The sequence below is a fragment of the Lynx rufus genome, unplaced genomic scaffold (assembly GCF_022079265.1).
Source record: "Lynx rufus isolate CCGP_SWC_20201006 ecotype Redwood Valley unplaced genomic scaffold, mLynRuf1.p SCAF_33, whole genome shotgun sequence".
In the NCBI taxonomy this organism is placed as follows: Eukaryota; Metazoa; Chordata; class Mammalia; order Carnivora; family Felidae; genus Lynx; species Lynx rufus.
In genome coordinates this window covers 1,932,032-1,946,854 of record NW_025814849.1, presented here as the reverse complement: position 1 = coordinate 1,946,854, position 14,823 = coordinate 1,932,032, and the positions used below count along the sequence as shown (strand labels likewise).

Sequence of the window (14,823 nt, the reverse complement as noted above, 5' to 3'; positions counted from 1 at the left end):
TACAGCCTCACCTCAGCAAGGGTGAGAAGGTGAAACCGCGAGACGCCACCATCACAGGCAAAGAGAAGAACTAAAACAAAGAAAAGAACGAAACAAAGACTGATGTCGTAATTGAACACCTGGATCAAGCCGTATCTGATGACTAATTTTAGTATAATTTCATCATCCCCCAAAAGATATCTCGTACCCATGTGCAATCACTTGCCATTATTTCCGTAATCCACTCAGTTGTTCAGAGAAAGTCCTAATCAAGGATGTTTTTCACTGTTTACACAGTGAAATTCTGGTCTCTGTTTTAAGTTGATTCCTTTCCTGTGGCCACTTCTGGGAACCATTATCTGCGAAGGAGCCTCTCTTGGATCTCACCAGAAAGAGGCAGAGGGGCGCAGGAAAGGATGGCCACACAGAAAGAACGTGGGAGACTTAACCGGCCTCTGGCCAGCACATCTCCTGGCCAGCATCACGCTCCTGTATGAACCTTCTCACCTCAAATCTGACAGGGACGCTCTTCTGGAGTGACTGAGGGGACGAAGGGATACTGGCAGGTTCTGAGCCCAGTCCGAGACCCTTCATAAAATGGTAGCCAGCTAAAGAGGTCCTGCCCATAAAACGTACCTGTTTTTCTGACCTTCCAAGATCGAAGAGACTTGCTCTGTGTGAAAGGCAGACACAAAGATAGAATTAAGTCACTCATCCGCCAAGTAGTAAGGGCCTCATACACGCCAGGCAGTGGAGCTGGTAAGGAGAACAGGGACACACGACAGTGAACGGGACAGAAAACACTTTCTGTTCTCAGAGAGCTTAAATCCTAGGGGAGAGGGAGACCGACAAACAAATACGTCAAATCTGTGGATTATCAGGTGGTGATAAGTGCGAAGAAAGACTAAAAGAAAAGAAAAAAGGAAGGAGCACAGAAAGTGCCGTAAGGAGACGACTCAGCAGATGGCACAGAGAAAGAGAGACTTCTCTAAGAGAAGGTGACCTGTGATCAGAGACCTGACGTGGATAGCGTCAGTGAAGTGAATATGCACGTGCAAAGGTCCTGCGGTCGGAGTCCACATGTGACGGTGTGGAGGTTGAGATGAGGCCAGAAGGGTGCTCGGGGATCAGAGGTCACCCAGCACCTCGGAGCTCCTGCAACAGACTGCGACTCTGGCTCTGAATCTGACGGGAGCCTCTGCCTCTGCCCCTGCCCCTGCAGGGTTCTGAACAGAGGACGACGCCATCTCACTGCTGGTCAGGAAGCGTCTGAAGGGGGCCTCCTCAACCGAGATGCAGTTGCTACGAGCTGACAACGGTGGACACTTCGGTCTTCTCGAGTCATCAAGGACTCTCTCTACAGGATCGGCAGTGAGGAATGAGGAAGTGACAGGACCAAATCATCAGCAACGTGTGCGCCGCGAGAACAGGCGGTTAAGGCATCTGAGAAAAAAAACCCCAAATCCCCCTGACCGGGAAATCCCAGCCACTGAGGGTTGGCATGAAGCTGATGTCCGCACACTTCCTTGCCCGTGAATACGAAAGGGAGCCCCCCGAACTGATGGGCAACCTCCCTGCCAAAGCTGCTGCGGGTGGGATGCCGGTGTCCAGGGCCACACCGTGGCCGGAGAGACAACTGACCAGTAGCAGGGAATGACAGACTCCGGCAAGAAAATGGCATTTTGTCATCAGGACATCAGCGCACTAGACGAAAACACCAGGTCTGAAGGAAAATGGAGAGGGCCTGCTCTCAGAGTCAATTCTCTGCTTACAGTTATGAAGGGGGAAAAGAAGGAAAACGGTCACCTGAGGCTGTGCACTGACCCAAAAGATTCACAAACACATGGCCACGCAGGGAGGAGGAACGAGGAAACGGCGCTGGAGCGGAACAAACCCCCCAAATGGAGATCTCCCCCAGGATCCGGTTTCTTGCTCGTGAGCGAGGATGCCTCTCAAGGCCGCCTTCTGTGGCTGAGTGCTCCAGAGTCCGGGGGCCCCTCTGGGTCCTGGGCGGGCGCCTGGCAGGTGGCAGAAGGGAGAAGACCTCACTGCCCCTGCTGTAGTGCCCGGTCCCCGGCCCGCCCCCGAGGGAAGGTCTGATGCAGGGAGGGAGGCGGAGAGGGGAGGAGGAAAGTCAGAGCTAAGGGAAGACCCGAGAAAACCACTGTGCGGTGCAGGTGCCTGGGAGGGGGAGGAGGCGCGAGGGCCTGGACGCGGCCACGTGTGCACACGGCCGGGGGACAGGGTGACCTCCCGCGGGCTGCGCCTCCGACTGATGACAGCTGCCACAGGCAGCCGCCCCACTGGCTTCTGGTTTCCCTCGTGTCGCTCGTTTGCTTGGCTGGACAGACTCGTGCCCACCCGGCGTCTCGTAGGGCCTGCCCGGTCTCTGGGCCACGACGCCCTCTGTACGATGACCCCGGGCTCCCGAGACCAGCACATCCCAGGCCTGGCCAGTCTTCACCTCCGTTCTCTCTCTCGTCTCACCCCTGACTGGCTCAGGGCTGGGCAGGGACCCCAGTGAGCGACGTGAGATGTACTCCATCAACTCTTTCTATGATCATTTGGGAAGCCACTTCCTTCTTTTAATAATATTTTTAATGTTTACTTATTTTGAGAGAGAGAGAGAGAGGGAGCAGGGGAGGGGCAGAGAGAGAGGGAGAGAGAGAATCCCAAGCAGGCTCTCAGCTGTCAGTGTGGAGCCCAACACAGGGCTCGATCTCACAACCCTGAGACTGTGCCCTCAGCTGAAACCAAAAGCTGGATGCCCAACCAAGTGAGCCACCCGGGCACCCCTGGGAAGCCACTTTCTGTCCTTCTATTTTTTTTTTTAATTTTTTTTTTAACGTTTATTTATTTTTGGGACAGACAGAGACAGAGCATGAACGGGGGAGGGGCAGAGAGAGGGGGAGACACAGAATCGGAAACAGGCTCCAGGCTCTGAGCCATCAGCCCAGAGCCTGACGCGGGGCTCGAACTCACGGACTGCAAGATCGTGACCTGGCTGAAGTCGGACGCTTAACCGACTGCGCCACCCAGGCGCCCCTGTCCTTCTATTTTTTTAATGTTTGTTTACTTTTGAGAGAGAGAGAGAGAGAGAGAGCGAGCAGGGGAGGGGCAGAGAGAGAGGGAGACACAGAATCCGAAGCAGGCTCCAGTCTCGGAGCTGTCGGCACAGAGCCCGATGCGGGGCTCGAACTCACAGACCCCGAGATCGTGACCTGAGCCAAAGTCAGATGCTCAAGGGACTGAGCCCCCCAGGCACCCTGCCACTTTCTTTTTCGTGAGTGCGCTCTGTGAACAAGACGTGAAGCTGGAGGGCCCGTGGTGACAACGACGACCACCCAAAAACGCAGCCAACACAGAGAGCATGGGAGAGAACAGACAGCCGAGAGCTCTGTCTGGTGGCACTCACTGACCCCTGGATCTAGCAGTGTCTGAAGCCCACACGGGCTTTTCAGTCACCTGAGCAACATCATTTATTCTACCCGCCTTTTTTTTCTTTTCCTTTTTTTAAAGTCCGTGGCTTTGATTCCATGTGCGCAAGTCGGGTTTTTCACTATTTGCAACCAAGGGAGTCAGGACTGATCAAGGGATGTGGGGCATTTTGGTGCGTTTTCAAAGACCACCTCCCTCAGGGAGGCGGGAAAACCTGTCCGAGGGCTTCAAACACAACCTCATTGTTTCCACTGGAGATGCCGCTCCCAGCACCACATCCTGTTTATGGGGTGAGGTTTAGATTTTTTTTTTTTTTTTTTTTTTTGGCTTCAAATCATCACTTCGCTGGAACGCCAAGGTTAGAGCAGAAGTAGCCTTCTGTTCTGTGTGTGTGGCGGGGATGGCGGGTGACTGCTTTAAACTTCCTTTGTTTATTTGGAGAAGACGAGAATCCCTCATTGCCTCGAAGAGCTGCTCATCGACCACCATATGCCCAAGTGGGTAGTGTTATATCCACACGTCTACTGCTTCTGAGTCCGCAGAGACCGTGAGGAAACACGGCGGAAAGCAGACATTGTAATTAAGGGGCTGGAGGGAGGCACCGAACAAGAAAGATGAAAAGTCCGCAGCAGAGCTGGGTGAAAACTTTAACCCAGGAAAGACGAGAGAGCTGTTCTCGATGGTTCTGATACTCTGGGGACCCAGGGGAGAAGGCAGGTATCACGGGTATTAGGAGACTAAGCCAGACAGAATCACATCCAAGCTGCATTTAAGCAAGGGAGGTCTCAGAATATAAACCACCAGCTCTCTGTTTAGGCTGATAATGAGTGGACACCTTCACACGTGACCACAGTTTCCTGTTCCCCGATATTGCCATGCTCACTGTTCTTTCTTATACATGATGCCCAGTTACTTAAAAAATATCCACGGGTAGTTTCTATCGGATCACGTTGTGTGATTCCCCTTCTCTGTGGCTTTGGTAATTATGCATATCCTAAGAGCTATGGTTTAGTGAGCTTTGTCTTTTATCTTTCTTCTTTTTTTTTTTTAAATGTTTATTTATTTTTGAGACAGAGAGAGACAGAGCATGAGTGGGGATGGGGCAGAGAGAGAGGGAGACACAGAATCCAAAGCAGGCTCCAGGCTCTGAGCTGTCAGCACAGAGCCCGACACGGGGCTCGAACCCACCGACCGTGAGATCATAACCTGAGCCGAAGTCGGACGCTTAACCGACTGAGCCACCCAGGCGCCCCTGGTGAGCTTTTTCTACGTGCCTGATCTCGCCGGCTATGATGGATGGAATGGTGGCCGCCAAGAGATATGTGCACATGGGACCTGTGAACGTGACCTGATTTGCAAAATGGGTCTTTTCAGACGTAATTCAGTCCAAGATCTCAGGACGACTTCACCCCGGGTTAGAGTGGGCCGGAAATCAGTGACAGGTGTCCTCGTAAGGCAGAGGGAAGAGGTGTGCAGAGAAAGCTACGTGAGGAGGAAGGCAGAGGCTGGGGGGTCCAGGTGCAGGCAGGGAGCACCCGGAGTCAGCAAAGCGGACAGAACAAAGAAGGGTCCTCCCCCAGAGTCTTCAGAAAAGCACGGCCCCTCCGGCACCGGAGTTCAGATTTCAGGCTCCTCAACTGAGAGAGAGCACGGTTCTGTCACACTGAGCTGCCCAGGTCGGCGTTACTTGTGACAGCAGCCTCAGGAGACTACCGCCCGGTGCTAAGGTCTCCCGCTCGCTGTTCCCTCCACATTCTCAATAATCCTGCAGAGCAGGTGCTATTACTGCCACCTCGTGAAACCGAGGCTGGATGGACAGGGGCTGATTTCGCATCCAGCGCCCATCCCACCGCCTTGCGTAACAGCTCCTCCTTTTTCGTCTGGGAGAAGTACCCTTTCCCCTTGAATACGAAATTGGTGAAAGTGTCCATCACAGGGTCTTCACCTTTTCTGCGCAGACAGGACCCTAGGCAACCAGTTCTCAATCCTGGATACACCGTGGAATCCCCAGAGCAGCTTCAGAAAACTAAGTACGACCAACCCCGCCTCGATGCCCACCCCTCGTCCACCGCTACCAAAGATCCTCATTCAATCAGTGTGGGGTAGGGCCTGGCGATTAGCATTTTTGAAAGCTCCCCAGGTGATGCTAAAGTTCGCCCAGGGTTCTAGGCTTTCCTTCTCCCTAGATTCTAAAACGGGAGCACAGAGATAAAATGAATAAAACGATGGCAGCACCGTGAGGCAAGACATCAATTATAATAAGGCAACTTCTGACCCGTAGGAAACCGGCTCCTTTCTCCTCTACCTCCAGGATCATGCGCTCCAAATCCCTATTTCTCAGGCGGCCCTGAGATGTTTCTGTGGCTGACACAGGCTTCTGACCAATGCATCTAGGAAATGACACAACAAAGGCTCAAACTTAAGCTTCTCCTTCTATGGTACTGAGCCTGCCTACCTAATCCATAAGTGATAGTTTTGCAAGTTGCTGACAACAGGAAGAGTGCTGAGGAAGAGAGAAAAGGCATTTTATGTAGAGAACGCATGGTCTCCTATATGGACCCTTTGAATTGCCTTAGCATTGCAGACATTTGCAATTGTGAACCAAACACGCCTAACATTACCACTAAGAACATCCTTAATCAGTGGCAAAGGAACGTACACGCTGCAGAAGACAAGGAATCAGTCACTCTAGGAGAGCATCTAGAACCGCTGTCCTGGAAATTTTGCTAATTCAGACTTGGCTGTGTTGTATTTCACCTTTGTTCTCTCCTTAAAGGCAGTTAACTTCTAAATCCCTAAGGTGTTTAAACACTTTTGTGCAGCTCAGCACACAAGCAGGAGACAGAACAAAGTCCCGCAGAGAAAACTGTTTCAAGGGTATAAGAAGTACCCACTCAGAAACCAAGGCAAGCGGATGAAACATGATTTTTATCCTTCCTCAAAGTATATACAAATAATCTCTAACTGAAAATTCTCTTAGCGATTCCTAGGGTGTAAGATGTACGCACTTGAAAAGGATTATACATAGAGGGAAAAAGTATTGGACGTGAACTGTTTTAAGTTTCTTACACAACATTTAAAGCAGCATAACACATTGTGAATGTAGGCTCTGATGAATTAAAGACGTATTTTGTAAACCCTACAGCAATGACTAAAATTTAAAGAGGTAGGACTAGTGAGCCAATATGGACATAAATGGAATCATGAAACATGTATCCAATACAAAACCATGCAGAAAAATAAGAAAAAAAGGTAAAGAACAGGTGGATTATAAAGAAAACAAAGAGCAAGGTGGCAGATTTCCATGCAAACATATCAATAATCACATTAAATATAAACGGTCTAAACACAAAGATTAAAAGACACAGATTAACAGATGGAATGAACAGGCAAAACCCAACAAACAACATTAAATATAAAGACACAGGGGCACCTGGATGGCGCAGTCGGGTGAGTGTCTGACTTCAGGTCGGGTCATGATCTCATGGGTCGTGAGTTCAAGCCCCACCTTGGGTTTACTGCTGTCAGCGTGGAGCCCGCTTCAGATCCTCTGTTCCTCTCCCTCTCTGCCCCTTCCCCACTCACATTCTCTCTCTCAAAAATGAATAAACACTTATAAAAAATAAATAAATAAATAGATTAGTTAAAAAAAAAAGATTTTACAGGGGGCTCAGTCAGTTAAGTGTCCAACTTTGGCTCAGATCATGATCTTGACGTTAATGGCTTCAAGTCCCACATCGGGCTCTGTGCTGACAGCTTGGAGCCTGGAGCCTGCTTTGGATTCTGTGTCTCCCTCTCTCTCTCTGTTCCTCCCCGACTTGTGCTCACGCTCTCTCTCTCTCTCTCTCTCTCTGCCCCTCCCCTGCTCACACTCTGTCTCTCTCTCTCAAGAATAAACATTAAAAAAATTAAAAAAAAAAAGATTTGACAAGCGCAAACACTAATCAAAGGAAAGCTGGGGTGCCTATGTTAATAGCAGATGAAACAGACTTCAAAACATTTTTCCAAGGATAAAGAAGGCTATCACATAATGAAAAAGAGGTCAATTCACCACAAAGACATAACAATACTAGGTGTGTATGGACCTAAAGCTGTGTTTCAAAATATACGAAGGAAAAGCTGACAGAACTTTAATGAAAAACAGACAGCTGCAAAACAGAGCTGGAGATCTCAACACTCCTCTGAGTAACTGACGGAAGAAAAAACTAAAGTCAGTAGGAATGGGAGGTGCCTGAACAACACGGTGAACATGTGAAGCGTCCCTGTGACCGTGGGCTAGGCAAATACTTCTTCAATGTGACACCAAATTACCAAGAGTAAAATTAACACAGCAAACTTCATTAAAATTACACACCTTTGCTTTTCCAAAAACACGGAGTGGCAGAAGGTCTCCGTAAAATGTCTCGGAAAGAGACAGTTCACCAAAGAAAACAGAAAACAGCAAATGATCACAAAGAATGCTGAACACCGTTAGTCGTAAGGCTGACAACCGACACCTCAAAGAAACACCACTGCCCCCTCCTAAAACTATTAAAAATCAAAGAAAACAAAACGGTGAGCAGTGAGCAGTGATGGAGACAGAAATCAGCTGGGACTCTCATACCTTGCTGGTGCGAATGCGAAATGTCACTACGTATGAAAAGAGTTTGCAGTGGGATAAAGTTACACATCCACTAACCGTAACAGCCGGCAGTCCCAGTCCCGGGTACGTACCCGAAGAGAACAAAAAACTACGTCCGCGTGAAAACTTGCTTGTGAGTATTTACAGTGACGCTTTGCATAATTACCAAAAGCTAGGGGTAATCCAAATGTCCCTCAACTAGGAAACAAATAAACGAGTGTGACCCAGGTATCCGACGGAATGTCACGTACCATCCAGAAGGAACAACCTGTTGTACTGGATGTGGGTGAATATTTATTCAGTGCGCTGCACTAAGCAAAAGATTGGAAAGCTGCATCACCTCATGACCCCATTTTTACGGAATTATGAAAAAGGCAGACCTATAAGGACAGAAAAGGGACGAGCGGCTGCCAGGGGCTGCGGGGAGGCCACCCGGGGCACAGACGAATTTTGGGGAGTGATGGAAATATTCTGCACCATCACGGTGGCGGTGTTTGCAGGAGTACAAGGGTTTGTCGAAACGTATAACTGTACTCAAAAGGGTGAATTCTACTGTATGCAAATTATATCTTAATAAATCTGACTTTTAAACAAAGTGGATTGCTATAAAAAAAATTCTATCCATCAGACTTCCCATTTATTCCATTAATTCAGTAATACTCCCTTTCACTCCAATTAATATACCAAAGACTCGTTTTTATTAACCTTGCTTCTCATGACTATGGATGTATGAAATATCTAATACATGCAGAGGCTTTGTTTTAACCTCTGCTCATGGAGGTGTTAGCTACTAACATAATTGAGAGTTCTGAGTTCTCTGCCTGACGCTGGCCACTCTTGTGATTAAGTGAACAGTGAACAGTGAGACAAAGGAAGAAGAAAGAGCCCGAGGCCCAAGTGGCTGGGGGAGGGCAGCAAGGAGGGGAAGCAGGTGAATGAATAAGCAGCCCACCCAGGAGGCACTCCTATGTCAAGCTTTGGCACAGTGGAGGCCTATGGAAATGTGCACGCAAGGTTGAAGTTGTAAATCCTGCTTTAATCATGAATTCTCCCAATCTGGGGAGCCCACTCACTTTCTAAAAAACAACACCCGGGCACCCAGGGGGCTCAGTCGGTTAATCGTCAGACTTCGGCTCAGGTCGTGATCTCACGGTTTGTGAGCTCGAGCCCCACATGGGGCTCTGTGCTGACAGCTCGGATTCTGTGTCTCCCTCTCTCTCTGCCCCTCCCCTGCTTGCGCTCTGTCTCAAAAATAAATAAAAACAAACAAACAAAAATTTTAAGAACCTCGAAATCCCAAAAGGTCTGCTTGTTTGGTCTTAATTCACTTGGCGGCCAGTGTGGATTCAAAGCGAAGCGAGCCTCAGGGCGCCCGGCTGGCTCACGGTAGGGCGTGTGGGTTGTGAGTTCGAGCCCTATGGTGGGTGTAGAGAGGACTTAAAATCTTTAGAAGAAGTAACTACACGCATCAATAAATTAAATAAAGCGAAGCGAGGCTAGTTGGGGTATTATCCTCCTTTACGTACTTGTACAGTTCACGCAAAATTACCAACGTGTGCAGTTACAGGGTCCAAACCCACACCCAGCCTGGGGGTGCTATACCATAGGTGTGTGCGACCCTATGCCTCTGGCTAGTCAGCTCTTCAAAGGTGTCAGTATTTCTGAATCTTGAAGCACATCGGGCCCCACAGACTTCAGAACAGGCTGTGTGGTCTCGTGTGACCTTCCCCAGGGTCCTGTATGCGACCAACAAGCATGAGTACATTCTGGGGCAGCCTCTCAGCCCACCGAGGCCCCTCCCGCTGCCTCATCTGGGGTCAATTCCTCAACCTCTAACTGAAGGACACTTCCCCTCACCTACCCGAGTCTTACTTACATCTTAGGTCTTAAATCTTAGGAAGACTCCCTTCTTTCGTCCTGGCTATTTATAGAACCTCCCAGGAACAAGGACTCTACTCTAAACCCTGAGACTTGCAGAGACTTAAATCCACAGTGGAAAATAAACGTACAATTGGTAATAAACATTGATCAGTGGTTTCAAGGATTCTAGAAATCAGCACTTAAATCCTCCGGCAGGAAGAGTCAGAGAAGGCTCCTCCCCCCCCCCCCCCCCCCCCCAGCCAGCACAGATTTAAATGAGGGTGGGGACACTTTCCTCTCTAGAAGAAATCTCACTTTTTCTTTGGGGAGGCATCAGAAGGGGGCTGCTTTCGGTCCTGGGAAACAATGGAAAACATTTGACAGGGGATGAGTTGCGGGCCGCAGGCCCCCAAACCGCAGCTGAAAACTGTCAAGCAGAAGGAAGCAAGGAAAGGAAAATCAAGGTGGCGCTAAGCCAGGGAGGGGTGACTGTGGGTAGAGGTGGGAAATCTCCATCCCTGTAGTCTCCGTCCCCCCAACCCTTGCTGTGTAAACAGCATTTTGAAAATAAAACTCCCAGGCCCACTTTCCCACCAAATCTCTGCCCCTAGCTTCCTCTGCATGGGCATTTGTAAGGGTACCTCTTCTAAATCACAGTTAGAATCCTCCAGATTGGGGGGTGGGGGGGCGGCAAGAAGGGATTTAATTAAGAGAAGCCCACAACTTACTTTTACAAGGCACCTTCAGCACCCAGACTTCTGGCCTGATTACATCCTCTACGGAGGCGGGGAGTAAACCTGATCAGGGGCTCTCACCCCTTGGTCACTTTACAATGACCCCACCTTCCTCTCCATCATCCGTCCAGCCGCCTTCCCATCCCAAAGTCGCCGGGAAGTATTTGGGGAAGGGATTTCTTTTTTAATGGCCACTTTACATGTTGGGAAACCGAATCCTACAAATGATAGGACCCAGAGCTATAACAGCAGAATTAAGGCGCCAGATGCCGAATGTTTGCTCTTCCAGATAAAACAGAAAAGTATCCCCAGCCCTTGGCGCGCGAGCGCACACTGCCGTCTACCTGGGGCTCTGGGAGAAAGGAACACTGTTCGAGAAAACAACGACTCTGTCCAGGTGGTGCGCCTGGGAACCTGCAGCCTCAAGGCACGCAGATTTCTCTGGAATTTCGGTCGGTGCTTAAGCACTTTGGAAAAGCAAATGCTACTTTTTAACCTCAGTTGGCAACTTGTGTCTCCCGACGCCTTAGCGGCCCAGCCCGCAGAGCCTGGGCCGGGAGAGAGCCGGGATTCTCCTCGGGCTGCACTCGACCGGGCCCGGGCCGCGGCGCCGCGCGAAGGCGCAGGGACGCCTGTGCCACCGCCGTGTCACCCTGAGACCCGGGTCTCCCGCCCCGCGCGCCGCCGGCGGCAGGGGAGCGCCCCTCTCCTCTTACGCGCCCGGCCCGGCAGCCGGGACTCCGCACAGCGATGTGCGCGCCGCAGTCCCCGCCCGCCCGCGGCCCCGGCGCCGGCGCCCGGCCGGGAAGGGCGCTTCCGGGCCCGGGCCCCGCTCTCCGCGCCGCTCCCGCCGCTGGCCCCAGCGCACACGCCCACGGCCGCCACGACAGTGGCAGCGGCACCCTCCGTGAGCCCTCTGCGCGCCCGGCACTCGCTCGCCGCAGCCTCCCCAGCCTTGGGCAGGGTCGTCGTCCCCATTGCCGAGATGAGGAGACTGAGGCGCGCGGCCTCCGGGGACCGCGCTGCCGGGAAGCCCAGGTCCCGGGCCGCCGCCGCGCCCCCCACCTTGCCGCACGCACCAGGCGCGCCGCCTCCAAGCCGGGCTCCCGCCGGCGCCCCCGCGAGCGGCGCGCGGAGAGCGCGCGTTCCTCCGGGGGTCGAGGTCGCTTCTCGGGACCCCACGGCCGGGGCGCAAAGGACCAGGTCCGCCCTCCTGGACCTCCTGTCCCAGTGTGACCGACCGGGGGGCTGGGGGAGGGGGGGCAACGAGGCAGGCTCCCCGCTCCACAGGGTGACTGCTGGGGCTGGGTTAGGTCCGCACGGAATTCGGGCCTGGGGGCCACAGTGCCCCCCCAGCCACGCCCCCCCTCACCCCTGGGAGGCACCCAGAACCCGGATAGAGCCGACCAGCGGAATTTGCCCAGACCCCACGCACGCGGCGCCCAACCGGGTGCTCCCGGCTAGGCAAGGGCCGCTGGGCGCCCGGCACAGGAGCTCCGGGTGGGACCAGAGCCCTCCCCAAGGTCCCGGCGACACCCCGCCTTCCGGCTCCCCCCGCCCCGGCTCACCGAGGCCCGGGAACTTCCCGCCCCGCCTTACCTTTGCCCAGCAGCGCGCCGAGCACCAGGCTGAGCGCCCCGCACAGCGGCGCCACCGGCCCGGGGGCCGCGCCCTCGGAGCGCATCCTGCGTCCCGGCAGCTCAGGCCGCCCTCCGCCCGCCCGGGGCGCAGCGCCGGCCCGCCGTCCCCGCCGGCTGTCCCATGCCCCGGGGCGACCCCCGGCTGCGAGTCGGCCGGCCCGGCTGCGGATCCGGTGGTCGCGCCTGCCCCAGCCGTGGCGACGCGGCGGCTCCGGATCCCGCGGCAGCGCGCGCTCTGGCCGGGACAACTTTTCTCCAGCCGCCGCCGCAGCCGCCGCCTGCCCCGCCCACCCCAGGGCCCGCCCACCCCCGGCCTGCCCCCCCCGGCCCCGCCCCCGGCCCCGCCCCGGTCCGGGGCCCAGCTCGCCCTGCGGGGAGGGGCGCGCGGGAGGGATCCCTGGTGGTGGGAGGAGACCCCGAGCGCGGAGAGCCGGGGCTCTGGCCGCCCCCGGGGGTCCGCTCCGCCCGCGTGCGGCCGCCCGCCCCCCGCGCCCTGCGGCTCACGTCCCGGAGACTTCGGCGCAGGGACCCGCGCCTCAAGATGGAGCTGGACCCTTCCCCGCGCCGCCCTCCCGAGGCCGCGGCGGGGCGAGGGGTAGGCACTGCCTTGCACCTCGATTTCCGGTCATCCCTGGATTTTTTTTTTTGTCTTGAGAGCTGGGGACATCTGGAAGTGGAAGTCTCGTGCATTCGCTGCGGAAAGCTCTGGACAGATCATTCAGTGGGGAAAGCCACGGGCGGCACCGTGTAAGGGGGGACCCGGGTGCATAGGATACAGAGGCGTGTGCACATGTGTGTGCGTCCGTGTGCCGTATCTCTGGGAGGGGGGCTGGAACCCCGGGGTGGGAGGCTCATTTCCCACTGTGTATCCTTTCATACTGGTGCGCGTCGCCCCCACCCCAATGAGCTTTTTACTAACTCTTCGGAGGACGAGGGGGAGGGAGGGAGGCGGGGACGCTCCCCTCTCCTTGCCAGACCTGATCCTGCAGTGGCTAGAGACCCGAGGTTCAGACGAGGAAGATGTGCACCTCTCTCCCCCCCCCCCCCCGCCACCACCCTACTCATGCAGCGCTGCTCTCCCTGCGCGCGGGCATCGCGGCCGCTTGCCTGGGCTTGCCCGTGCGGTTACTGGTTCTCGGGGACCGCGGCGGGGGGCGGGGGGCGCTGAACGATCTGCAGGCGGGACCCCAACTCCATCTCGCGATGCATTAGGAGCCCAGAAGCTTCTCCGGGAGGCCCAGCCCTCCCCAGCCGCGCCTTGCGGTCCCCTGGGATCGGTGTCTGGGCTCAGCGGGCCTGCTCTCACCTGGGCTGGCTTACCCCAGCCTCGGAAAAGAAGCATGACTGTGCCATGTGTCACCATCCTGCCTGGCCACCAGAGCCTGGAATGAATTTCAAATAAGAGGAAAAGAAAAATATTTGATGGAACGAAGAGAAACGATCGTAGCAGCCGCAGACCCATTTCTCCTGACCGGGCTCAGTCACAGAGGAGCAGGTGCCTGGCTCGAGGAGAAACCAGGGGTGTCGGGTGGCGAAGGCTTGGAGCGCACTCCCAGCTCGGGGGCCCTTTCTTCTCCCAGCCAGCGTGGCTGGGACCCGGGACTGGCTTTTCAAGGGAAGAGCGCTCACGGGTTTTCTCAGCCCCTCCACATGCCTGTCGTGGGGAGACGGCTAGGTGGCAGGAAAAAGCAGCCAGGCCTGGGGAGGCCTGGGTGGCAGAGGCTTCATTTCTTAAGTGGATTGTGCTGATAATTGCCCAATTCTCCAGTTCATTCTGCTAGTGGAGACAAACCTTGGGAAGCACTCATAAAGTAGACTCGGGCCCCTAAAATGGAAAACACATTTCCTTCACATTTTTATTTGTTAGCCTAAAGTCCCTGGAGAAGAAATATTTTTCATTTAAATGTTTCCAGCCTCGGTGAGAGATACAACTTCTCTATTATTCCTGACTGAGGGGTTAGGATCCTCTCTCCCTCCTGTCTGATAATAGGAACAAAAAACCCCAAATTATGCCCTCCACAGTCCCCTGCCCCTCTGCACTTCGTCTGCCCTGTGACCTTCTAAACATCAAACAAACTTGCACACAAAACTGAACAAACAAAAAAGGAGGATGCGGTCGGGTTACCTTTTTTTTTTTCTTTCTTTTTAGGAAAATCCCCCCCAAATGGAGGTGAGAATTTAGACATTCAGGCTAACAGTTTCCTGTATTTATTTTGTTTAAGGCATGTATTATTTAACCCCCAAATCATTAATTCCTTAACTTCAATTGCTTCCAGATGCGTTTCTGAATTTCATAGCAAACACCAGAGACCACTAATCCCCTCAAAGGCTGTTGCGAAACTCCCCGTGGCCTGCGGGCACATGGAGACAATTAACATGATTTATACGACACAGGAGCTATTGGAAAGAGGAAACCTTCTGCCTCCACATGTGCCTGGGGTTCCTAAGTCAAAGAGGTAACTTCAGATTTTATGTTGTTCGTGCTTACATTCCAAATCTTTAGTATCATGTCAAACGAGGGATGCAATTCTTGAAGTTGGCTCAAGTGTTT

The 14,823-nt window shown here is 53.5% G+C and overlaps 1 protein-coding gene across 1 annotated transcript in view; it reads right to left on the bottom strand.

Moving 5' to 3' along the window:
- The window catches only part of TMEM132C (transmembrane protein 132C), a 309,813-nt gene extending 297,497 nt beyond the window's left edge, over positions 1 to 12,316 (bottom strand). The window contains exon 1 of the mRNA XM_047093230.1: positions 12,232 to 12,316. Within this exon, the coding sequence (XP_046949186.1) occupies positions 12,232 to 12,316 (85 nt within the window). The remainder of the gene's footprint in view (positions 1 to 12,231) is intronic.
- Between the last annotated feature and the right edge of the window lie 2,507 nt (positions 12,317 to 14,823).